The following is a 26,503-nucleotide window of genomic DNA, read 5'->3' as shown; positions in this document are numbered from 1 at the left end:
CAGCCAGAGCACTGACATCCTAGGACAGGCAGAGCAAGCTGATGCATTAACCTGGGATTTACATGAATGGATTAACGGGACTTGAAACTTTTGCCTCTGTGAGGGATCCTAACTTCTGTCCTTCAACATTTGTATTTCTTTGCTTACATCAAGTCAGTGTATTGGGGAGAAAGGCTGCAGAAAGTCTCAGGTAGATGAAGAGCCATCAGTCCATGGTGTCCCTGTGGCTGTCCCTGCTGCATGGACAGGGGGTGGCTTTGGGTGGGCTGAGCATTGATGTCCTGACCTGGCCATGGGAGCTGCTGTGGTCAGACCAGCCCCTCCATGTGATGGAAGTATGCTAGGATGGGGTACGCCTGGCTACCTGCCTGGGAAGGTGTGGGATGAGGGGCTCCAAGAAATGAAGAAATGAACATACCCCAAAGTAATGACCTTCTAATAAAATTAAAGGCAAAGGCACACTGTGGGTGGCTGAGATCTGACAATGAGATGAGAAATGGTGAGCGGCAGTGGAAACCCCAACGGCTGTATTTTGGGATTCCCTAAGAGCCAAGCTGAGTCTCTAAGGTCACATTTGTGCTGATGAATTAAGCTCTCTGAAGTGTACATCAGTTTCCCGTCCTGATGCTAGGTGTCAAGCAGCAGTGGTGCTCACTGACCCTTGCAGCTCAGTCGGATTTTCCGGTTGCTTTGCTACATCCCTCCTGCTCCTTTCCGTTACATGTCCATAACTTGCTCTTTTGGATCTGTAGCCAGTGTGCTCAGCAAGTAGCCTCTTTTTTTTTTTTTTCTTTTTTTTTCCTGGGGAAGTAGAGAACAGCTTCAGCCTTGCCAGAGCGTGTGTGTGCTGCTTTCTTGGTCGCAGAGGTGCTGAAAGTTACGGCCGCACACTGCTAGACCCGGCGGAGCTGCCCGGTGATGAAAAGCCCTCTTAGCTGTGCTGGCACGCATCTCCTCCGGGTGCTTTGAAGCCCTGCGACTTCTACCTCAGCTGGCTCCACCGCCGTGGCTGCTCCGGGCCTGGTGTCCATGATCTGTGGTGCTGCCAGGGCATCCTGACTGTTGCAGCAACGCACGCCTAGAGATTAAGACAGAAATTTTAATTGTGATACGCCTTGAAAATAATTTTTGAGATGCGGTTGTTTGAAAAGGCAAGAGGCACACATAACATGACAGCTCTCATATTAAACAGAAATTACCAGGTTACGAGCTAGACAAGTAAAAGTAGCCTCGCCTCTCGCTTTCAGAGTGAGTTTCCTTTCCAATTTTTATGGTTTCACAATTGCATTTTCCAGTTGCCAAAATCTCCAGCTCTTGGCTGCTGCCCGAAAGGACCCCATGGATGACATGGAAAACTGACTGAAGTACCGGCCTCAACAAGATAGGAAAGCTGGTTTTGCTTTGTTATCCTAGTGGGGAATAACGTCTGGAAGGTTAAGATCTAGTCTTATTGGTTTTGACAAATGCCTAAAATTCAATGTCTGTGTAAGTTTTTTGCAGAGTCAAGGCCTTTGTGTATCTATCTACAGGGCAGACAACGAGGTGATGGTGTGTAAAGGCAAAGTCCGTATTAGTGTGTGTGGGGAACCTCGTAAATCTCTTTTAGATATTAGGTGTTAGCTGCAAGAAGAGCAGAAAAAAAAAAAATAAAAAGAAAACCCTAAAACTGCAGTCCAAAATTCTTCACCTTCAGTTAAAATAACTTTTCTGCCAGGTTTTATTTTTGCTACTGGTTGCAACTGCCTTGGCTGTAATGGAAATAAATTACAGGAGGAGATAACATTCCTTGTATCGTGCTTTAACACTGATCTCTCCAACGTGCCTCCTGTTTTCAAACTCATTTTCAAACACTGTCTTCTTTCAAACTGTTGGACCTTATGTGGCAGATATTTATGGTCTGTGTATACTCACCTTCTCGTCTGACGATTATTCCTATCAGCTCCCCTGCAGATAGCCTGGCACAAGCTCTCCGCGTCCACAGGGCTCCACAGATCCCAGCCAAAATACACCAGCTGAGGACATTATGCCTGCTTTTCCAACCATTTTCACATCATTAACTCTCAAGTTTGCTGGTGAGCAGCTGGTGGCTTCTCATCTCTTGCTTTCCTTGAGATTTTTGAGAAGGGCACATCCAGCCACAAAGAGCATCCTCAGCCTAATGGCTGATGGGCTGCGTTTCGGCTGCTTTTCACCTTGCTCATGGCACAGGAGCTGCATCTCCAACCACATGTGAGCAACCACAGCAGCCCAGGCCTGTGTTTATCTGCTGCTTCCACTGTCAGCTGCCGCCGATGCTGTTGATCACGAAATTCTCTTTTAAAAAGGCTGAATTCACATAAGGGCTTATTTGGTCTGCCACCAGCCTCGTTCAGACCTCACATATCCTAATCCTGACAGATTTATCACTGGCAGTCTCTATGTTTTTAACATGTCTCATATTGGCAGTGCAATTTGTCCAAGGACTCCAGCTGGGCTTCACTTTGTCGGCGAGCTGGCGGACAGCAGCAGCAGCGGGGCACAAGGACAGGGTACTCGCACCAGCTGAGCCTGGCATCTGAGGATGTGCCTGGGGGAGGATGAAGGGCTGGGTGCTGCCTCGACTCTGTACCCACTCAGGTTTTGCTCTTCATGTTGCATGCACTCGCGTCTCATTTAGCCTTTCAGATTATTCCCAGGAAAAAATGTGTCATCTCCAACATTTTACAGTACCAAAAGTCTAAGTCCCACCTGCAGGGGCTTCTCTTCCACCCTGCTGAGTGACCAGGGCAAATCTATGACAAACTGATTAAAAAAGGCATGGCATGAGTAAATCTGTTAAAGGGTTGCAGTTGGTTCTTTCTAGGACAGCACAACAAAAAATCTGTTTTCTTTCTGGTGAACACCAGAGTGAAATGCTTCAAGTGCCCAATGAACAAAGGTTGGGCATCTTTAAATGTCCCTTTCAACCCAAACTGTTCTATGAACTGTATTCAGTCCTTGTCTTTTTGATAAAAGGGTCACATAATACCCAAGGAAAGGTGCGGTTTTCTCAGTAGACTTCAGACTCAAGAGGAGGTCTTAAGACATTTAGATATTGAACTTAGTGATATGGTTTAGTGGAGGACTTGTTAGTGTTAGGTCAGAGTTGGACTCGATGATCTTGAGGTCTCTTCCAACCTGGACAATTCTGTGATTCTGTGATTCTGTGTTTTGTTTATCACCCACTGTGATTTGGATGCTCAGCTAGACGGACGGTGCCTATCTGTCTGGTAATGCTATTCACTTTGACCAGTCCTACAATGCATTGTCATTATCTCAAAATAGCACTTTTATGCCTTTTTTTTTTTTTGGTATATTTTTTCTCATCTGCATTTTTAAGTTTGTAATTGTCTTTTATGATGAAGTGACTGGTGAACTTACTACTTACTTACTACTGGGGGATACACGTGTTACTGACCCTACTGTTAAAATTAGCAAGAAAAATGGTGTCTAAGGTATGATGTTAAACTGCAGAGTTACCCTAATGTCTATGAATTCACACTGGGGTGTAGGCATTGCTACAACACCACTGCAAAAAGAACTTGAAGTGCATGGAAGGCTTGTGTTAGTGGAAGAGGCCAAATGGTATTTGTTGAAATGAATGAATGTTCTTAGCATTAGCTATTTAGTGTCACATAAGAGTTGGAGAATACATTGATACTGAGTGTGGTGTTGTCATCGGTGTTTCAGAAAGTGACTTGATCATCTGCATCATCTAATCAGAAAAGTTTACTCCTCTGTTAAATCACTTCATGTTGTTTAATTAACTTTTTTTATACCACATATAAATGGTGTTGCTCTCCTCCATGATTTGCAACTAGGATGAGAGATATTGGGTTGGATCGGGGGTAGAGGTTGTCCATCCACTAAGTCACAGTGATGAAACCATCATTTGGATGAACATATCCTTTCTCATCCAAAATATATGAGCTAATAAGGCGAGAAGTGGAATGTTTCATGGCCTGTTATGCATGCTGGATAATACACAGCAAGGCGTAAAAAGCTGGATGCAGAATTTGGCACAAAAGGATCTTTAGCTAGTTTATTCTGAGATATTTGTCAAGACAAACAGTGTCAGTGCTTACAAATCTAGTCTAATGGTATATGTCAGATGCATTAACTGAAAAACATTTTTCTGACAGTGGTGAAAGTTTGCTGTTTTCTTGCTTCTATTTAATGTTTTCTAATTCTGAAAACAGCTGATCAAGCAAGAGAAATAAACTTCATGTGTGACTGCTTACCTTTGAAAGAACATATCAGAATATAAACATCACCAAATCCAAGTGTTTATGGGATTTTGTTTTGATATAGTGATGTAAAAAAAAAAAAAAAATCAAAAAATCTGGACTTTGTCATAATGCTACACTAAATGAGGCGAGCATATGGGCCTGGCCACACGTGGAGCTGGGCATCACCACTGTCCTTACTCAGCAGTGCTGTCTGTACACGTGCTGCAGATCTTCTGTTACTTCCATGATTAGAAGATGTGAGGAGGAGAGCAATTCTAGACTATTTAATTTGCATTCCTTCTCTGCCACTGAGAACACTGTTATGACAGCTATAGCTGGGAATGAAATTTGGCCCCTGCAGCTTCTTGGGAAGGATATAGCATCTCGTTTGGACTCATGTTCTTTTGTGAACTGGAGGTCATAAAACTGTATTCAGGCTAAAAACTGCTTGTGCCTTTTGACACAGACTTTAAAACATGAGATAAACATTTCAAGTGAAATTGTATTTATGGGTTCATGTATTGCCTCTTCAAAAAGGAAAATTTATCCCACAGAAGAGATACTTTGGGTAAAGATGTGTGTTTGAGGGGAAATGCAGTGTCATTGCAGAACTCTTTACCCTTTGGAAAGAAGGAGCTTGTCTATTTTGCATTACACAAAATAATAATATATTTAAAGACTTGTTTGTGAGTCTGATCTTTAGTTGTGATAATTTTCCTCACCTCCATGGATGTGGCTCCTTTGTACAAATTGGTGTTAACACAACTTTCTGTGCTATTCATTTGGAGTCTGCCTGAAGGGATCCGAGGATGTATAGGTCCGATGAACAAAGTCCTATTGGTGACATGGGAAGATATCCTGGATATTCTTCCCACCCTGAGGAAAGAGTAAGAATAAATATTCGTTACTCCTGTCACAGAATCGCAGAATCATGTAGGTTGGAAGAGACCTCCAAGATCAGCTAGTCCAACCTCTGACCTAATGTTAACACGTCCTCCACTAAACCATATCACTAAGCTCTACATCTAAATGTCTTTTAAAGACCTCCAGGGATGGTGACTCCACCACTTCCCTGGGCAGCCCATTCCAATGCCTCACAACCCTTTCAGTAAAGAAGTTCTTCCTAATATCCAACCTAAACCTCCTCTGGCGCAACTTTAGCCCATTCCCCTGACTTTCTGTCTCATCTCATGAAGAACTTGTGAAAGTTGAGTTATGGGCCAATGCAGTGCATATGTTCTTGTAAGGTTGCACACATAAACCTGAACAGGTTAGGTGGCTTCAAGAACATCAAGTAACTCTGAGTTTTCATGGCTCTTCCTGTTTTTTGGAAGATGAATGACAAAATTTGGTGGTAACTTATGTCAGCATGGGCACACCTAACTGTTCATTGTCCCCACTGTATAATGCAGGTAGCAGGTATTCCCCTCACAAACAAAAACTCATGATGGATATTAACTCCTCAGCTCAGTAGCTCATTTGCTAGGATTGGGAAAGAACCACAAATGGTTTCCCATGAACATTCACCTAAATTAATACTGAAATTTGCTTCAGCTGGGTATGCTCTGCTTTCAGTGTGATTTCCCAGAGAACATCTGAATGAATGATTTGTGTGCAAGTGACGAGGACAATTCAAACTCCCACTCAATAATTTTATTCACTGGTGATTGTATATTGTATAGGATAGAATGTCCCTCAATACAGTTACACTAAGGATTCCTTGTATTCAGTGAGGGAGGCTATTAAATCATGGGGGGGGGGGGGGAAAGAAAAGAAAAAAAAAAAAAAAGATTGTCCGGTACCTTTTAAAAGACTGAGAGGAAATTGTATTTGGGGGAGTAATTTTGAACTGAATTCAGTGGAAAGTAGCATTTCTCTGGAGGGGAGCAGCTGGAGAGGAATGCTGGATCTAGGTTTTCTTGTTATTATGTGCACTCATCACTGAAAAGTGAATGCGTTCACTTTCTCTGCTTTTTTTTCTTTGACATTGGAGCTCTGTGCTGTGGTGGTGTCTGTTCTTGTAAAGCACACGTTATTATTTCTCCACCCAAATAAGTGTTTTTGTTAGGTGCTGTGTCTCTGATGCTGAAGGGTGTGAGGCTGAATTTATAATCTGAATGAGAATCTCTGAGACTGGGATCCTCCATTGGGAGGGAACAGCAGTTTAGGAAGAAGCAGATGCACCCAGTAGCACCTGTGCTGGGCTGATGCTGGGCTGATGCTGAGTTAAGATAGGATGTCCTTCATCATGGCATCCTGGAAATACCTGCGTGAAAGGTAGTGTGCAACCCTCGATAATTTTTTACCTCTTCTTTGTCCCTTCCTGTTTGTTTTCATGAAACAGAATGGCCAGGGCCTTTTATATGGTGTGCATCAGGACTTGGAAACAAAGAAAGCTTAAGATAAGGTTTCCAGTAAGAGGACAAAAGTTCTCCAAAGCCGTCATGTTTCTTATTTTTTAAAGCTGCTTTGGGTTTGAATATTGCATTTATAATTTGCCCTCTCCTGTAGAAATCAAGCACTCAGCTCTTCCCCAGGGGAACCTTGGGGTAACCACCCATCACCTGGTGTGCCCTCCAGTTCAGTGCTGCTCTGGTTTTAATTTCCCAAATTTCAAAATGTTCTCTTCTAGAAAAAAAAAAAAAAAAAAAGGCAGCTCTGTCTTTGGACTGGTCCTGAATAGAAATTCCTCATTCACACACAACAGCATCGCAAATGAGGCTGGGCAGCTGTTTCCTAAATATAGTATACGTCTATATCCTATACCCGGTAATAAAGCTTGGTTTTCACCATCTGAAATGTCCTGCAGCCTCCCTGCCCCCTCCTGCAGTCGGTGGCAAATGTTCTCCCAACTCCACTTGTCACATTTTGTTCTGGAGAACAGGGAGGATATTGAGATATACTGGCTTCTTTCCTTGAGTGCATTTCAATATGTATTTTGTATAATGAGAGCCCAAATCCTTCTCGCATTACTTATGCTTTAATCACACTGTGCTCTCCCAAGATTGCTTTAATCGCATTTGCATCAGCAGGGGTACCTCTGTATGATGAGCAATATTTCATCTGCAAACAGAGGAGAAGCCTGATCCCGGGCGCATGACAGGGAAGGAACTGGCTGTCCTGGCTTTGTTACAGCACAGCTCTCCAGCGGAGAGTGGTGCAGCATCCTAATTTGAGGGGTAGATATTCAAGAATCAGGGAGAACAAAAGCTATTTTTAAGGTTTTCTTGAGGATCTGTCAAGTGTGATAGTTCCCTTTTAATTTTCGAGCAAATGGCTTTTTGACATGTGTTAACTCCAAAGAAGTGCAATGCTGCCGAGTGCAGCAGACATCATTTTGTAGTTTAGCCATGACATTACTGTATATGAGAACTGAAAAGTTATATAGATATTACACCAATATATAAACCATGTGTGTTAGAAAGACAAGTTCAGTTTTGAAATATTTGACTTAGCTATGCTTTTCACTTTCAATCTGTGCCAAACATGTGCTTGAATGACTGATGGAGTCATATGGTTCCCTGAATAAAGCACTTTATTGTGCACAGACTTAGAGCCTTCCAACAGTTGTATTACAGAAGCTTGAAGATTAAGATGATCCAACTGCTTAGGGGGTATGTTTCACAATGAACATTTTCTTTTTCTTTTTCTTTTTTTTTTTTTTCTTTTTTTTCTTTTCCCCGTCTCTATTTTTCGCCTTGAAATGTGTCACTGGTTTGTCCAGCTGGCCGCGCAGTGACACTGACCACAGCAGCCCTTGCTGGTGAAGAACAGCGAGTTACCTTCAATTTGCAGCTTTCACTCCCGTGTCCACGTTGAAATGCTGCACACGTGATTTCGCCAGAGTTTATGGGATGTCGGGGGGGGGAGGGCTGGTTCCTGTTGCAGATTATTTCCTCTGCATAACTGGATTTAGGAAGGGAATAACTCCTGCAAGAACAAGTGATGACAGGAGACAGTCCTTAGAATTATAAAACTGAAATATTAAAAAGCGTGTTTTTCAGGCTGTTTAGTTAAAGGGAATCAGTGTCTCAAACTCCGATTTCTCATCTGAGCAGTCAGTTCTTATGAAGCTGCTTAGTGTGAAAGATCAAGTGGACACGCTGCAAAATCACACCCAGATTAGCTTGAAGTTGACAAACGTGTCAAGATGGAGAGAGGATCCTTTTTCATTAGACACAGGAAGAACAGAAAATTAAACTCAGAAATGCGTGGAGTCATCTTGCTGTTGTCTGTGCTCAGGTTCAGCAAAGACCTGTGCTGACTTTTGATGTTCTAAAAATCTGGTACATGAGACGTAATTTTGCAATGTGAAGAAAACAAAAGATTCATGCCCAAGAAGATCCATGGAATGTGTTTTTGAAAGTTACTCGTGCTTAAATGCCTGAGGTCTTGGGTGTAGGAAGGGGGAAGGAGTGAGAGCAGGAAAACATTGTGTACCATTAGCGGGCTTTTTTTAAGAATTATTTTTCAAGGCAGGCCATGAAAGAACTGATTTAACTAGATTTTGTGGAGAGAATCAATGTATTGCTCAGATGTGCTAAGGTTAGTTTAAAAGGTAATTTATGGTTCAGAACTAATAAAAACTTTACTGCAAGAGATAAGATTTTTATTTTATGCACAGTCAAACCTTGCTCAGCCTTTTGTGCTCACACACAGACGAGGGCAGGGTCTGGCACACTGTGTACTCTTTTAAAGCCGAGTAAGTGCTGTTAGCAGGGTAATGGGAAGAAATCAGGCTGGTGGGGCTTCTCATTTTTGTTCTTTTTTTTTTTTTTTTTTGGAGGATGGCTGTACTTCCTGTTGGTGCTTAGTGTAAAATTTGAGGACAGACAGTTGGCTTTAAGGCAAGCTACTCGTTATTGTATCCTATGCAAGTTACAAGGTGTGTTGGGTCTGTCTGGGATGGAGTCACCTTTCCCTGCAGCACCCTGCTTTCTTTAAACACTTTAACCACTGTGCACTGGAATTCTTAGATTGTTTTATTTTGCAGCATTTAAATATTTATTATTACATAGTAATATAATCTGTCTTATTGTTACATTCATCAGTGACAATTTGTTATTATTCCTATCTCAAAGAGAGTGCCATTCTTGAAGATGGCATCAGCAAAACTTGTGATCTGTGCCTGGCTAATGTATGGCTTGGGTAATGTTTTTGCTTTTGCTGGAAGATGTAGTGAAATAGAGAACAGGAAGCACACCCCCCAAACCCTGGATAGATAGTTGAGATTAATTTAATTTATTTTTTGTTGTTGTTGTTGTTGTTGTAATATAGTCTGATTCCTAATACTAATAAGGTGCATTTAAAGCATTTTTTTTCTCGATTCAGGAGAGCTGAATGTTTATTTGCTCAGAAACTTTATATTCCAATCTAATTTTATGTATGGCCACTTTATACTCTTGCCATTTATAAATACATCATCAGTGGTGATGTAAACACCATGAAGCTAAAGGACAACCATGGGCCCTATCATCTGTGCTTTTCTAGATTGCGCAATTAATTATTTTAGTTATCCTTTTGCAATTCAGTCTTTCTACTTCCCTGATTGCCCTGGCAGCCTTTCCAATCTACCAGTTCCAGGCTGAATTCATCTTTTGTGAACACAGATGGCAAGAAATGCCCACACTATTCCAGAGGTGCTTGTACTGGTATATACTGGTCTGATATTCACTGGACACACCTCTTCTGATGCATTGTTCCAGAGCTGTATTTGCTTCATACGATATCAGTGCTGGATGGCTCATATACTGAATATCATGTACAGGTCCTTCTTGTTTCATTTGTCAACACTTTGCCCAGGCCTTGAAGTTACTGATTCTTTTGTGTTATTCCTGCCCTTTTCTGTGCAGTTGCCATCTCCTAACTTGGAGCATTAGGTGTGAGGAGGATGCTTGTGGACATTGAGTAAAGGTTGCTGATGGAAATACTAAGACTGATCTTAATGCATCGTCTTCATGAACCTGGTAGAAACCTTCCTTTGCTGGGCTGGTTGTCGAGTTGTACTTGGTGGGTAATCCCTACACCTTGTCCAATTTCACTCCTTTCTTAATTTTCCTATGTTAATACTCATTTGGAAGGGCAAATGCTTGGTCTTCAGTTCTCAGTGTGTGAGCTTGGTAATTATGGATTAAATAATTGTATTTTGAGTCTGGAGGTGATAACAGGGCTGTCCCAAATAAGACATGCAAGACTGATTGCCAGTGGTTGGGCAGGTGCTGGAAGCAGCCATGGTTCCAGCCCTTCCTCCATAGCCAGAAATGCCCCATCTAAATCATGGGTCCCACTGGCAGTGAGCTAAGCTGAGGAAGATGGAGAAAATGAGGGAAATGGATGAAGAATGCCATTTCTGTCTTCCATGATATTGCCAAAGCCTGTGATACAGAGCAATACCATTAGTTGCTCTCCGTTTGCTGAAAGATTGCTCAAATCTATTGCTCTTTTCTATCCTGAGATTATTCCGGTGATTAGCTGCTTTGTTGCAGAGAAAAAGTAGATAGGCTGCAAATTCCAACTCTAAGCCCATTTGTAATATGGAAGGCAACACGAGGATAATTTAATTTAGCTTTTTTATTTTCCTTTTTCTTGGCTGGTGGCAGTGCACAGTGCATGGGGGGCTGCAGTTGGGGCCGTGGCCGGGCATCCTGCGGCACTGGGGAGTGGGTGATGACTGTGATGGGTGCAGGAGCTGCGGGAAGGCAGCACAGAGCCATGGGTTGGCTTTATGGTAAAGCTGTAGGTTAAGAGATGGGTGGTGTGCACCAGCTGCCCCCCATCTGGCTGCTTTTTGCCATGCCATGCCATGCACAGGCAGCATGAGCAGGGATGCATGCTCCGGGCAGGCAGCTCTCTCCTTCCCCTCCATCCCATCTCATCCAGAGCCACTCGGTCTGGGGAGCGCTCACCTCTTTGTTTATCATAGGGATGAATAAATTGTGCTGCCTGACTAAAAGCGTATTAATTTTAAGTAAATGGGAATCTGAAGTGTGTCTGGGCTTCTTCAGGAGGCAGTGGCTGTTAAACAGAGATGTCACATCACATGCATGGAGTTTATTTTGCACAGAGCTTGGGGGAACTGAAATACAAAGAGAAAGATGACAACTATTCTTAACTACTTGGCCAACAAGTCCTTGCATGATATTGTGAAACAAAAAAAGTTGTAGAAGTACATTGCAGATGAAAAATGTGTAAGCAACACAAAAGTCACTGACAGATAACATCTACTCATCTTGCTATTTGTACAAAGTGTCTTTTATATTCCTGGAAAAAAAAAAAAAAAAAAAAAAAAAAAAAAAAAAAAAAAGGAATAAAGGGCTCTACAACAGCTTGTGGGCTGCTCGTGGATCAAAAACATTACCTTCAGTGCAGGCTGAAAATAGAAAACAGATAGACCCAACTGTGAAGTTTTCCATGTGAACAAGTGGGAGACGAGGTTGCACCAGGAGGAACCAGGCAGAATTTCACTGAAATGGAAAATAAGTAGGTGAGGAAGAAGGTGCATGTGACACAAAAGATGGGAAGCCTGGGTCCAATAAAAGCCTCTAATAATGCAGATGGTCTGATTTTCTTCCCCTCTCATGACACGTTACTGAAATTTGAATTCTCTGATTTCCCTTATTACACTATTTGTATTGCTGCAATACCAAGAGTCCTGGTAGAGAAGAAGCCTTCTTATTAAAGTAATGCAAACAACTCTAATGGCTGCAGCTTCAAAGAAATCTTAATGAAAATGGGTAAAAGAAACAGAGTGGCAGAGAGGAAATACCAGCACATCCACATGTAAAGAACCGTGGCACTGGGACCTCATGTGAAGTGACCAAGGAGATTGAAACCCTCTTTAGGCATGGACCTCCATCCCATCCTCCTTTCCATCCCATCACACCCTTCTCCTGGAAGCTCTCTGGGAGGGCTGCCCTGACACTCTTTAACAGGTGGCCCATAACCAGCAGAGGACTAGAAGTGTTTTGCTCATCCAGGCACTGATGTAGTGTCCCTCTCTGGGACAAATTTGGTGTTTCACACTTGGGCTGAGGCAAGGACCATGTGTGCCAAGGGCACTGCTTCAACTCTCCAGGGCTGCCAGCAGCCATCCCACCTTCCTACCAAATCTGAAGTCCAAACCACAGCTCAGATTAGGGGCTGTTCTGGGACTGCACGCCAGTTTCTCCCATTTTTTTTCAAGGCTTCAAATTCAACTTCTATGACTATTTAATTTTTAGCCTGTCTCTATTAATTCTGTTGGGTTTTGTTTGTTTGTTTCCTTTTCCTGACTTTGAGTCTTTCTCTACCTAAGTCTCATGACTGTGTCCTATTGTTCTGCTGGTCTGGTGGCCCGTTAGATGCTGTCATCTTTCCCATCTCAGATAGATATGTGGGAGTCATTCATCATCAGCTGTGATCCCCTGTTTTTTTCAAGGCATTCTTTGAAGCTTTGCAATCAGACTTCAGAATCCTACATAAAGGATTTACTTTGTTTTTTTATCTTCCTCCTGTTTTTATATTGAAAAACTGATCTAAAGTTTGCCTGTCTGTTATACAGATTGCTCGATTTTGTAGTCTTTCCGAAATATGCATAGCATGTTAATGTAATGACCTTAAATTAAAAATGAAAAAAATAAAAAATCACTACTTCATTTACAAAAGAAACTGTAACTTGTCCTCACACTGAGGACATCTGGGAGTTGAGCAAATGCATAACATTGGGCATACGCTTAAGGGCTTTTCAGAAGGAGGCCACACCAGTCGGACGCAGTGCATTCTCTGCCTTTGCAGGAAGCTGTGATTTTTATCACACGCAATAATTTAAATAAAAACATTCAGATAAGCAGCAAAATGTTTGGCTGAAGGAAAGCATCTAGACAGAAACTGATCTCATATTTTCTAAAGGCTACAGCTTCAGAAGAGTTTGCGAGCCCTAAAGCTTGTCTGTTCTGCTTCCCCCGAATAAATTATCTTTCCCAATAAAGATATTACTGCTGCCTATAAACCTGTCTTGATGTCTGTCTCCAGACTATCAACACTTCTACACAATATGCATTTTCCAGTGTGCCCATAAATAAGCATGTGTATAAGATTAAATTTGCTTATTGTAACCTTGCTTCTTTATGCACCACAAGCATCACTTTGTCATGTAAGTGATCCCGAATAATAGAAATAGGAGGGGCAATATTGAGCTGCACTTTGTGTAGATAAGATTCCCTTTTCATGTGATATTTTCATCACAGTGGCACTTTCTGGACCATGCTGTATAAGAAGGGAGTAACACATCTGTGCACAAACACTGGTCTCTCCCTTTTCCCTTTTTCTTTTGTTTTGAGCAACATAGGGATATTATCGCTTTGCAGAATTAAGAGGAAAGGCAACTTGCACATAGAGGAGTACAAGAAAGACTTTGATGCCTCCTGGTATCTGGCAGCATCTCCACTGTAAGGCTGTAGAAGTGATGCAGACAGCGTGTCTGTGGGAGGAGAAGTATGCTCACAGGGGTTCTTAATACTTAGACTGCACTGAGCTTTCAGAGTGCAAATCCTGTAAAATAATACAAGGACCTGAGTCATTCAATTCATATAGTTGAGACTGCTCTAGTGAGCCAAGAAGAGGAAAAGAAATCAGGGACAGAGCCAAACTTTTCTCATTTCTCTGCGATATGCTTCATAAATTTCTCTTCTGTGAGGGGAGCTTCATGTCTCATCATCAGAATAAAGAGCAGTGAAGTTTCGTGCAGTCTCAATAGTTATTAATTAAACCCTCCAGGGCAGGTGAGGAGGTATCCCATACACCTACACAGGGGTGAGCCCAGTTGTCTGCAGGGTTTGGAACATCACTTCATTTTTAGAGCACCTGTGAAGGCTCAGCTCTTATCTTCATGGGGTCTGAGTGCTCCAGAGGGCTCGGCATGTTGGTTGGTGTGGCAAACCCCGCCACCATTTTGACTTTCCCATGGCTCCTGGAAACCATCCGTGTTTTCTCTTCTAGATTCATCCTCAGTACCATTTCCAGGTCTTGTACTAGAGGTTTTGGTTTTATTTTGTTTGTTTTTTTGGCTGGTTGGTTGTTTTTTAGGACTCTGCTCTGAGAGGCACAATACCATTAGTATGTTTAGTGAGAGGAGAAATGGTTGATAAATGTTGCATGCAAATAGCTTTTTGACGTTGTAGTATGAATTGAAGTAATTTGACTGTGTGGGAGTAGAGCATTATTTCAGTGAGAGGTTATATTCTCTTCCAGACTTTTTTCTTTTTTTCCACTAATATGAGTGTGCTTCCTTGATGTTATTGGATTCTCGATATTTCATGACCTCCTGGCATGTCCATACAGAAATGCTGAGGCCACTAAGACAAGTAAAATTCAGTCTTTTGTTGTACTCAGTTCAGACTTGTTCAAATGGAGTGCAACCACATATTTCCATGTTTAGCAGAGTAAGATGGTGTGTTAAAAAGTGTTTAATACCTAGGATTAAGTCTGGTAAATCTATCACGAAAGCTTGGAGCTTTCAGGAACCTGAAGCAGGCAGGGTTGTTATATCTGTGCTGTGACTCAGACTCACAAAACCTGTGGACCCACTGCAGAAATGGGAAGGACATAAGGGTTAGTCTGGGATCATTATTTGTTCTTTGGAGCACACGTTGTGCAATGACAGGGTTCATTCATCCTAGGGGAATTAGGTCTCCAGTTGCACCCCATGGACACTGCCCTCCTTTCTGACATTGCTGCTTTGGATTGGAGCCAGTGTGACTGAACCTGGGAAGAGAGATGGGGAGAAGAGACCCAGGAGAAGGGACCGAGGGAGTGGAATGAATAATGAATGAATTTCTTACCTTAATTATGGGAAAATAGACCTGATAAAGTCTTATCTCATTTAAATCCCTGCAGCTTGCTCACTCTTAATGATGACACTGAAATGACAGACACATAACACATTCCCCCTTGTTGTCATCTTCAATGAAAATAAATAAATAAATAAATCACTGATGTCATTATTAACACTTCAAATGGCTGGTGCCAATACCTGTCCACATTTTTGACTCAAATATTGAGACCAAACTCCTGGTCATTGCATCCTGGTATCTCTGCTCCTCACCTTGTCCTGTGTTTGTGCGGTGCTGAGCACCATAGTTTCAGAATGGGACTCTTTAAGAGCAATAAAAAATAACTTAATAAAAAGAGGTGAGAATAATATATGAAAATGCCTGCATAAATAATAGCAACTTTTGCATATGTCAAGGTATATAGAACAAGAATTACCTATATAGTTTTAAAACTGATTTTCAGATGCTGCACGGAATTGTTTGCTGTTCCGTCATCAGCTGCTCACTGTCTCTTCTGTGTGGTATTTGAGTTGCTGATATAGAAATGCAACCTCTGATCAAAATGGAAACCACCAACACACACCTCTTCCTGAACCGCAGATCTCCTACAAAGTTGCATAGGTTTGGGCAATGGTTGTGTGAGCCCACAATGTTTTAATGTCTAATGCTTCTTCTGAATTATTTCCTTTTAAAGTATGCTGCCAGGTCCCTTAAATGACAAGGTTCACATTGTCAGATACTGCTCCCTACTAACCACAAAGTGCTTCCCCCTGTTCCAGGTGAGACTGTGGAAAGCAAATTGGAGTCCTCAAAACAGCTGATGCCAAAGGACCCACCAAAAGATTATGAGATAACATCTCCCGTCCTTTTGAATGGAGAAAAGTGGAGACCAGCAAACAACATTTATTCAAAGGTTAGTCTTTGTTTTGCCTGTTATTTTATTCTGAGGTGTATAACAACTAGAAGGCTTTGGGGGAAATTAATGCGCTTACTTCATCATAGCTATTACAAGCTTATTTTTTATATTTTACTAGAGGATCTGCAGTCAACAATTTTTACTTTCCTAACATAACAAAATGAAGGAGGTATTTGAAATTAATATTTGTTGTTGTTGTTGTTTGTTTTTATAATGTAAAATGGCATTCTTATTTCAGATTGCAGAAATGGAAGGAAAATCATATTTTTAATGAATTTAACATACATTGCTTGAGATTTTATAATACAACAACAAAGCAGCCACCAAAATGAGGGGGAATAATCTACCACTGGTTTTGACTGAACAGAGATTGTTTCCCCATCTTGACAGACCCTGATAAGCTTTCCTTCTTCTTTTCCTCAGCCATTGGCTGGTGATACTGGTGGCTGTTTTTAGGAGAAAAGGCCTGCTTTCTGTCTCCAGAGCCTCCTCTTCAAGTTTGGAAGACAAGTCATTGTTTCTTTTATTATCACCGAGGATGTCATAAGAATCTCTTACCCAACCTTTCCAAACCAGCTTTTTAGGCCCGCTGTTGTTCTGGCTTCATTTATACATATATTTTCTAGTAAGTGTGAGGAGAGAAAAGTTAAATTTTCAAGCAGTCAAAATGCTAACTAAAAAAAAAAAAAAAAAAAAAGAACACACCATCATAGAAACCATGAAAACAGCCTGAAGAGCCCATTAGAAGCAACGTTCTTTATAGCATCAGGAAAACGTTTCACAGAGAAATCCTCTTGGCTACTGCCACTGTCTGAGGGACCCAGCTTTGAGTTGTGTGGCTGACAGACAGAAGTAGGTGTGAAAAGACATTTCAGACAGTGGGTCTGACTTTCAAAAACTGTTTTCTGGGTGAAAGTTTTGCTTCCTTATTCTTTTTCACCCTTCTAAATGGGAGAGAAAGGCCAGTCCCTGGTTTGAATATCTGCAGTGATGAAAGGGATATCATTGTGGATATATAATAGCTTATCTTAGAGAGATAACACAGATGGCTTGGTCCTAGATGTATGTGCAACTCTATTTTTAGATCATTTAATTAGAAACAGGCATTCTCCTTACAAAGTTCGTCTAGCTACTCACTGTAGCTTTCTGAAAGACTTACAACAGAGTATCTTTATGTGAGTAATGATAATATGATTTATATCATTAATTTGTTTCCCAGAATTGCTTTGAGTTTAAGATGAACATTAGAAAAGATTTGTGGTTTGGTAGAAAGATCCACGTGCTGTATCAGCACTTTTTTTTCTTTGAATACTTCTTTTCCATGGAAACTGTTATAAATTAAATGCATAGAAGTGCAGATCAGGCTGTGGGAAGAACAACAGCATTAAACTGGTAGTGAAGAGTAATGAATAGCTTGTCACATAAATATTGATCAAAAGCATAAAAGCTAAATACTGTTGAATTCAATGGTTAAGTAGGACCTATTGTTCTTCAGCTCATTTCAAAGTGTTCCCCTATTTTATTTTAATTTTAATGCAGTAAAAATAAAAAGTACAAAGTACTTGTAACCAGGGGAATGGTATTGCAATAGAATATATAGTAAAATAAATAATGTAGTGGTTATAAAAATGCCAAAGTGTTAAAGTTATTTGTGTATAGATAATTGCCTTGCAATGAAAGCCCTACTCTCCAATCCTCTGGTCGTAAATACTCTTGCTTAACAATTAGAAACCATGCTAGTCATTTAGTGTAGCATACACTTTCTTTGTGATCTGAAGGATAAAAACATCCCTTTATTTACATCAGGAGTCACTGCAATATCTGTTGGGATATCTCATTCACGGTGCGTCGTGAATCGTTATTAAGCTAATGACTTTCTTCTTGAGGGCCTTCTATGCAGTACACTGTGCAGAACAGAAGCAAAAAAAAACATGTTTCTGCTGACACTAGTCCCGCTGACTAGTCACACAAACACAGTCTTGTTCACTAGCAAGATTAAAATTTAGTTTATTAAAGGAAAAGGGGGGAAAAAGTTACTTATCTGTAGCCTAGTTTTATTTTAATACACTTAGTATATACTTTTTCAAGGACATCTAATCATACATAATGATATAGGTACTATCTAAACATGATGGTTAAAATTAATGGCAGGAAAAATCCAATTTTAAAATCAGACATGTAATCAAATTATATTTAAAGAATTTGGGTTTTCCTAAGTATAAATGCAGTGCTTTGTTTCAAGAGAGAACCTATCATTTGTTGGGCAGACTGCTTTTTTTTCTTTTTTCTTTTTGTTCCCCTCAGCCCTCTCAAACTGTAATTACAAGAAGCCAAGATCAGGATTTTAGTGTGGTACTATTAGTTCAGAAGTGCTATCTTTTTCTTTCCAGTTTGAAAAGAAGTGTATGTTCATGCAAACACTTCATATAGTGATACACATTTAAAAAATATATGTATAATTAATAGAATGTACTAGGGAAATACATACATGTTTTTGCAACTGTACAACTCTGTTCATGTAGTTGATGGTTGCTAACTCTTTTGGCATCCTTTGATGAAGTCAGAAAATTTAGATAATTTTCAGTTGGACTATTCGAATGGTGCCCAGTGACATTCTTTTGTTAACTAGATATAATGTTCTGTTGCTAATTCTGAACATGCTGCTAAAATTAGTGGCTACTATTTGGAGTATCCAGTTGTTGCTAGTCAGGACTACTGATGAGTAACTCTTTGTGGGTGTGTGACTGCACAATCAGGACCCTGAAATGTTGTGCAAGGTCGCTGTGTGCTTTCAAACAATAGCTGTCCATATTCTATGCAGATGTGATTTCCGTCTTCTCTGAAACTTTGTGTGCATTATAAAAGGTGTTGATAGATCATTATACTAAATGCCTAGTTCCAGTTCCCTTCCCATTTCTCTCTTTCATCTGTTCATAGTTCTGTGTTCGCTGTCAACTCTTTTCACAGTGCTTGGTCTAAACCCAACAGGGTTGGGTTCTGGTTTTCTTATTTATTTCTAAGGTTTGAACAATTTCTTTTTCATTTTTATATTATTTGAGTGCAGAAAAAAAAAAAGAAAAAGAAAGAAAGAAAAAACTCTTTTCCCCACTTGTTCCCGGCTGAATATTTTTCTTCAAACTTGGCTCAAGACTTAAAAATCAAGCCAAGTTTGATGAGAGTTGGGTAAGTGGTGTTTTAGTACACAGAACACTTTAGGGAAGATTTTTAGAGGACCATCTGTTTGGCTTCAGCTTTTATCCTCACACCCTGTTAGGGACACACACTGGTTAATGTGTGCCAGATCCCACCATCACAGGAGCTGTAGGTCAGGTAATAGTGCTCGCCTTAGACCAGAGCTTGAAGCACATTCCTTCTCTTTGAGACACAAGAGCTAGGTGGGAAGTATTTTACATGGGCATTAAGGGCTTTTTGGTTTCACTTCTACACTTTAAAGGTTATAACTGTGGGAAATGGTGTCTGCCCAGTATCTGAGACCTTAGAGGGCAGATATGAAATCGTAATGCTGAGAAGCATCCCAGGGTGGCATTGCCTGGAGCCGATATTTGTTCTCCTGGAGCAACATCTTGTTGTGGAACTTGGCACTCTCTCCTCTAACCAGGGCTACATCCAGATCTTAAAATGCATGAAGTTTCTGGGAAACTGAAGGCATTTTGTGCATTCATGAAACAATTGATTATACAGGTAAATGTAGAGTGTTGAGGTCATGCTAAATTAGCACAGATCTTTTCTCCTCAGTTTGGTGTCATCTGTCACTCAAGTGTAGTTTTTTTCTCTGGTGGTGGCCATGCAGCATCAGTAATGTCATTGCTGGCACCTGCAAGGACTGAAATATGATCACAATGTTGATTCTTGCAGGATTTAGTCCTCTGAAGTTTCCAAAAGCTTACAAGCAAGTTAGGTGCAACTCTCCTTACTGGATGATGCTTTGCATCTTTCAGTGCTTATGCACATACTTCTGTAATTCTGATCTTTGTGTGTCTCTGAGTGCAATATTAGACTGCTCCATACACACATGTATGCTCCAATCAGGCTATGATTACAATTCAGAAAGATCATTTTGAACGCAGCTGAAGCTGGGCAGGTATTGAAGGACCCATAGCCATGCAGCTGAGTGTGGTTTCTGAAAAGCCCCGTATGAAGCTAGAGAGCCCTGAAATCCTTTAGGTTGCTTTGAGTTTGCAATTTGTCCATCCAGGTTGCTTTCAAATAGTGCAGAGAAATATATTTTTAGTATTAAATTTGGTCACATATTGGGGACAATGAGCACATTTTGGTCTGCAACTTCTTAAAAATAATTAGCAACGAGACACTATATGCACATGATGTACCTGTCAATGGATTAGACTCCTAATCTGCTTGTATCATAGTGAGTCTCACCTGTCTCTTTTTAAAGTACTATCACTGATCTCAATTAACAAAGGGTATATTGGAAAAGCAACTTCTCCCCAAGCTTGCAGTCAGACCTCTTATTGGGCAGTGGCTTCCCACACACCAGCACCTTCTTGTCTGTTGCTACTGGGGTTAGAGACAAGCAAGAGAAGAAGATGCCAGTGATGAGCAAAGGATGGGGAGAGCTGCCGAGGGTTTCCTGTTGAAGAACAGCTGTGTTCAACACTCACAACTTTTAAATCCAAATATATCAGAAATTCATTTTACCTTGGGGAGAAAGGGGAGGGAAAAATAGGTTCAGGGAAGGCTAAAACTGCTTCACCAAGCTGAAGATTTCAAGGCCAGATTCTGAGCTAGTGTGACTCAGTTTTCTTCCTTTGGCTGGGCTGCTTTAAATCAGGTTTGTGGATTGAAACCTTAAAGAGTTTTCAAAAATGGAGATAAGGAAGATGAAAAGACAGAAAATTCCTTTTCTTGTAGTAACATTATATTCTTTCTTGGTGTTATGTTACACTTTGAATCTAAACTCTAGCAATGAAATTCAAAGCTAAAGATGAAGGCCATCTATAAATATATACTTAGACCATAATTCTTCTAGTTTTTAACTGTACGGTTGTCACAGCCCAAAAGATTCTGCATGTAAAGTGGCAGAATATTACCATTTCTTACTGCTTAGTATGCATTGAGCTCGCAGAGAAGCAGCTTTTCTGCCTGCCTCATTCGTGAAGAATCGTGTTACGGATTGTGTTCATAAACAAACATCAGAAGTTTGATCATCGATATGTCATTTTGGATGCTGATTACTTGAATCTTGATGTGAAATTCTTTGCTGTCTGTAAAAGCATCATCTCCTTGGACAGTTGTTAGTTATCTTTATGATTCTCTGGGTTTATCAGACGTATCAGAGGTTACACTGATTCTTTTCACATTTTTTTTTTTCCATGACTTCCCTATAAGGTCCTAATCCAACACCTGCTGAACAAAGGTTTTACCGCTAATGAAACAAAAAAGTTATTGGAAGGAACAAGAAGAAACTTTAAATGTGTTAAAAATTCACAGCAATAATTCTGGAGATTTGAGAATTTATCAGAATCTGCAAAACAGCAATGATCCTGTTTGATCCCATCCTTTGCTCTTCCCTTGCTGCATTTCTCTTGCAAACTAGCAGAGCAGGCACAGTTTGCCATCATCGAGTCCATCATCTTGAGTTATGTGTGCATTCTCCCTCCAGTGCTCCTATGAAGTTTCTGGTGCACCCAGTGGAAAGATCCCAGTTTAACAGGATCTCCAAGCTGGTTGACGTTTCCCCTCTTTTCTGCACCTCGCCATCTTCTTGCGTGACTCCAACTCAGGGTTTGATGCAAGGAGTACAGCTGAGAGGCCCTCTATGTCAGATCATTAATTTAGAGCACAGCCTTTTCAAGAGCAAACCCATTCAAGTTTATTTCATAACTGGCATAGCCTTCGTGCAAGTGATAATTGTTTATATTCCCTCCAACAGAGCCTCCTGCTGTTCTTTTTCATTTGAAATAATTACCAAAGTTTAGACTTCCAGACAATTGTATTAAGGGGAATCATACAGCGCTGCTTAAACAAGTCTTTGAAGGCTGAGAGGACAGCTTTCATAGCTCTTTTACATAGTTGTTTTACATATCTTAAGAGAGAGAGGCATAAACAGAATTTATAGTCCTCTCCATATTTTTATGACTCATGAGTATCAAATATAAGAGGCAGAGCTGTGCATGCTGCTATGGCTGTGTCATCAGCTGGGAATGCAGCTTGGCACGGACAGCCTCAGTGGTGTGAGAAACTGCACTAAACCTTGATAAAGTTCTCTGGGAGATCTGCTTATTGAGCTTTAATTAGTAACCTGTTAGTCATTAATTTAATAGCCCGGTAAACAATCTGTTATTTCTTTTGCTTGTTATTATACCTAGAGCCCTGCCTTGTAGGGCCACTGTGAGAACTAATTAATTAGAAAAATATATGCTCTATTACTTAATAACAGTCCTGCACTTGTTTAATTCAGGAATAGCGTGATTTTTATTTATTTATTTATTTATTTATTGTGGAAGCTACTGGGAAGGAAATGCCCAGGTCCTCCCAACCCTGAAGCTGCTTTCACAGCGCAGCCACAGGAAAGCCAGCCTGAGATGGGGTCAAAAAGTTGTTCAGTGGCTCTTCTGCCACACAGGTCTGGTGTGGGGTGCATGGGGAAAAGGGGCTATGTCACCTCCTCTGTTCTCACTGAATTTCTACGACTGTGCTAGTAGGGCTGGACCACTTTACTGGGTGAGAAAAAGCAGCTTCAAGCTGTCCCCACCACCTCATCTCATGCAAGAAAGGGTCTTCACAAAAACATCTTCTTCTCAGTCAGTGCCTCACCTATGTTCAACCAATTGATTAGTCTTATCATTTCTTTTAGGAAATTAACACAAAACAAAATGCTGGGAGGTGCACCCTGGTTCTAGGTACTTGCTGGATCCTACACAGCAGCTACAGGGTTGATGAATTCCTGGAGCTGGGACCACCAATAAAAAGTTTGTGTTGGTGATTGAGTAGGGGAAATTCTTTTCTCTGTCTGCACTGAATCAGTGCCCTGGTTTCAACGAGATACACTAGTGTTCATTTCCTGCCTGAAACACTTGGGCATACTGGGAAGTGTTAAGCAATTGGGATTCATCCCAGAAAATGGTCCATTTCATTTTTAGCTTAAGTGATACAGTGTGTTAAGTTTGTAAAGTTCTGTGGGATAGTTCAAGCACAATATAAATAGCAGATAGTATTGAGAGAGATTGCTGCTTCAATAAAGAGAAAACCTAGAGCTTTGTATAAACCTTCCGCCAGCTTCCCCCACACATACCCCAGCCCCCTTAGCATTTTGGAGCCCTCAGTAGGGTGAATTTCCCTTTCATGAGGTTGTATCACGCTGAGCTGTTGGGAGGAATTTTGTCATACTTGGCCAGTGAAGATCGCCAGTGATATAATAGTCTTGGGCAAGCTCTGTCTCCCCGTACCACCCGGGCTCCCTCTGCCAGCAATTGTATACGATGGGGCTCTGCAGAAGTGCTTTGCTGTGCTCACTGACTTTGACCCACCAGCTATGAGGTAGTGTCTCAGATCTGGGCTTGAGGAATCTGCTCATATGTTCCTCTGTAAGGTGATGGGGCTGAAGTGATGTTCTTAAATGTGAGTTTTCAGCCTCTTATTAAAAAAAAAAAAAAAAAAAAAAAAAAAAAAAAGGCAACAACAGACAGATCATACATTCCCTAAGAAAACAGAAAAACAATTTTGATCTTAATGATCCAGTTAATGATAGTAGCCCTTTAAAGTGGTATTGAAATCGAAAATAAAGTTCTTGCAATTATGCGGCATTATACCGATTTTGTAAAGTGCTTGCACTGAGGCATTTTCATATTGAATTAATTTAGCTTATACTTGGCTATTTCACATCTCTTGCAACAGATCTTCTGAGCGTAAGGTATGAATTTCAGTGTTGGATTAAAATAATGCTTTACTTTCCAGCCCTGAACATGTGATCATTCTTTTACAGGAAAAAGGAGAATCTCCCTTGTTCTTAATTCTTATTGAGATTGCCTTGGGTCAAGTTGAAAACAGTGTAGTCCCTACAGCAGGCTCTCTCCTGCCATACATCCTCCTGATAAGAGTCCTTTTCATGATAGCAGCAGGACTAGGGACATTTCCAAGGACTAAAATCCTCTGAGCAGGGGATGACCATGACCAAGAGCCATTGACATATTCTATGATGAAGACCCTAATCTCAGGAAGCAATAGTAAATTAAATTGTACTTAGTGTATGCATATTTTAGGGATGAAGGGGTAAATTTAGCTGGTAGATCTACCAAGTCCCATTATCCCATTAACCCTGATGGTTTTGTTGTTGAATTATAATTCTATTTGAATGTAATTAAATTGAACCCCAGATGATCTACCTCTTATATACGGATATTTCTCGTTCCTCAGAATTCTAACAGAAACTCATAGTGGTACTATGCTGATAAGAAAAATAAAATTGATAATAAGCCTTTTTAAAATGCAATAGTAATATCTTGACAATAAAAAGGATTTCAAAGTGTTGCTATTTTTCTACAAATAAAATGACTGCTAAAAAACCCGCCAATTATTTTTGAAAAGCTCATATAGATGAGGTAAAAATAATCCATATCCCTTAGATATGGTAGCAGAAATTTTGCATTCAATTCCTGTCTTGAGGAAATTGTGTGTCCCTTTTGTGCAATTTTTTTCCTCAAGGACACAGTTTTCAAGTATTATTGAGCTTTCGAAGCTTAATTTAACAAAGTGATTGCAATTTACGGCATTGTAGACACAGTGGAGTGATGAAGCTTAATGAGATAGGAGACAAAATGCTTTTGGTGATAGTTGTGTAATGCATTTCCATGTGTATGATGCATGTGCAGTGCTGCCAGAGTCTGCAGGCATTTTACTGCAGGCATTGAACTCATCCATATCCTGCAAGGATGTGCTTGTGTTATTTCTGGTCAGTGTTATGCAAAGTCTGCTAGTGATACTGGTTGCAATGGAGTATGTTTTCTCACACCAATACAGCATCTAGATATTTATGGTCACTTAGGCGGGGGTGTCGAGTCTGCAGAGAGGTCTCGTTGCCGCTCATTGTCCATGGCGAACCAAAATACATCAAGCTCCATTTAAATCTGCAGCTCTGCCTTTGAGATTGCCCTTTCATCCTCTGCCCCAAATCCCAGGATGCTTATTTGTTGTTTCCTCTGAAGTTTGAATCATGCTCAGGAAATGAAGTGCTCGTAGGTCCTACCCTCATTCCTTTGCCCTTACTGTGTCTTCTGCCTTAGGATCAGCTTTATTTTCCTTCTTCTGAATGAACTTGTTCCCTCTTCTCTTTGGCCATCTCCCTCCACCAGGAGCTGCTGGGTGGTTCCTTGGCAGTGTTTTTCTCCTTGTTCTCCTTTGTTTTTCTCCTTCCCATTGACCGCAACCTTTGTGACAGGCTTCAGAGTCCTGCACTAAACTGGTCTTATTTGGGAGAACCTGCCAAGCCCTTCCTGGCCGGTAATTGCCATCTGGAGTGCTTTGCCTCATGAGGTGGCAGTAGTTCACATCATGTTTCAAAAGTGAAGCCAGTATATAATTTTAATATTCGGGAGAAATATATTCATAACCTGAGTCCACTTAACTGAGCACAGGAGCAAATGTTTTATGTCAAAGCTGCCTAGCTATGGGAGGATCAGATCTTCATAGAGATGCCTAATTTTTGCACACTGGTGGATGCTATTTTCCGGTACACTTCATTTGTGTGAGTGTTGGAGATGGCAGGCTCCTTCGGGCAGTGATATTGGACGAAATCCTACACTGGTGTCTCTCAGATGACATTATTTACTTTAGTTTCACCCATTCCATCATCTTTCCCTAGATGTTTTTGCATTAAGTACATCTTGTACTGAAAAAGAAATGCTGCTGAAGGAGGTCTGCTTCAACTCCTGGCAAGTGACAATGAGACAAAAGCTTGGAGATGTGTTAATCTAAACAGCCGTAGTATCCCTGCCCCAAAAAGGACCGGTTCCTTGGCAGATACTGCATCTGCCTCTTTCAAAGGAGAGGGGAATTTCTGGAAATGAATCTGTTGCGGGAAAAGCCAATAAGAGAAACTGCGTAATTTTGTCCTTAAAGTTACTTCTGGAATATTACCATTTAAATACTGCACCCTCCCTTCAGCCTACACTGGCATAGTCAGGGTGCGTTTTCAGCAACAGAAGAAAAAGTGGGATTCCTAAATCAAGTATCTCCAACAGAAAATGCCTTTCTCTTGGTTGCAACAGACAGAAACATTGTTTAAACCAGACTTTTTTTGGCATTTACTGGCATTACTAAGAAAGAGTTGGCAAGGAAAGTTGGCAGAAGGAGATGAGTTGGATAAGCTTTAAAGATTTTTTTTTTTCTATAAAATGAATATCCAGAAGCTGTGTAAATGTATTTTTTTTTTTTATTTTTTTATTTTTTAATTTAAAAGCATATAGAAAGACAACATATACACATTTTTGATGAAATGGCATCTAAACTGCCTGCACCCTCCAAATTCAATTCTGTCAATTAAAAAGATGGAAGGA

At 40.7% G+C, this 26,503-nt stretch overlaps 1 protein-coding gene across 1 annotated transcript in view; it reads left to right on the top strand.

Annotated features, from left to right (window-relative positions):
* ADAM12 (ADAM metallopeptidase domain 12) overlaps positions 1-26,503 on the top strand; it is a 181,505-nt gene that overhangs the window by 1,081 nt on the left and 153,921 nt on the right. The window contains exon 2 of the mRNA XM_032191052.1: positions 15,835-15,968. Coding sequence (XP_032046943.1) covers positions 15,835-15,968 — 134 coding nt within the window. The remainder of the gene's footprint in view (positions 1-15,834; positions 15,969-26,503) is intronic.

This window comes from Aythya fuligula, chromosome 7 (genome assembly GCF_009819795.1).
Source record: "Aythya fuligula isolate bAytFul2 chromosome 7, bAytFul2.pri, whole genome shotgun sequence".
Taxonomy (NCBI): Eukaryota; Metazoa; Chordata; class Aves; order Anseriformes; family Anatidae; genus Aythya; species Aythya fuligula.
This window is presented reverse-complemented; position numbering and strand designations above follow the sequence as displayed.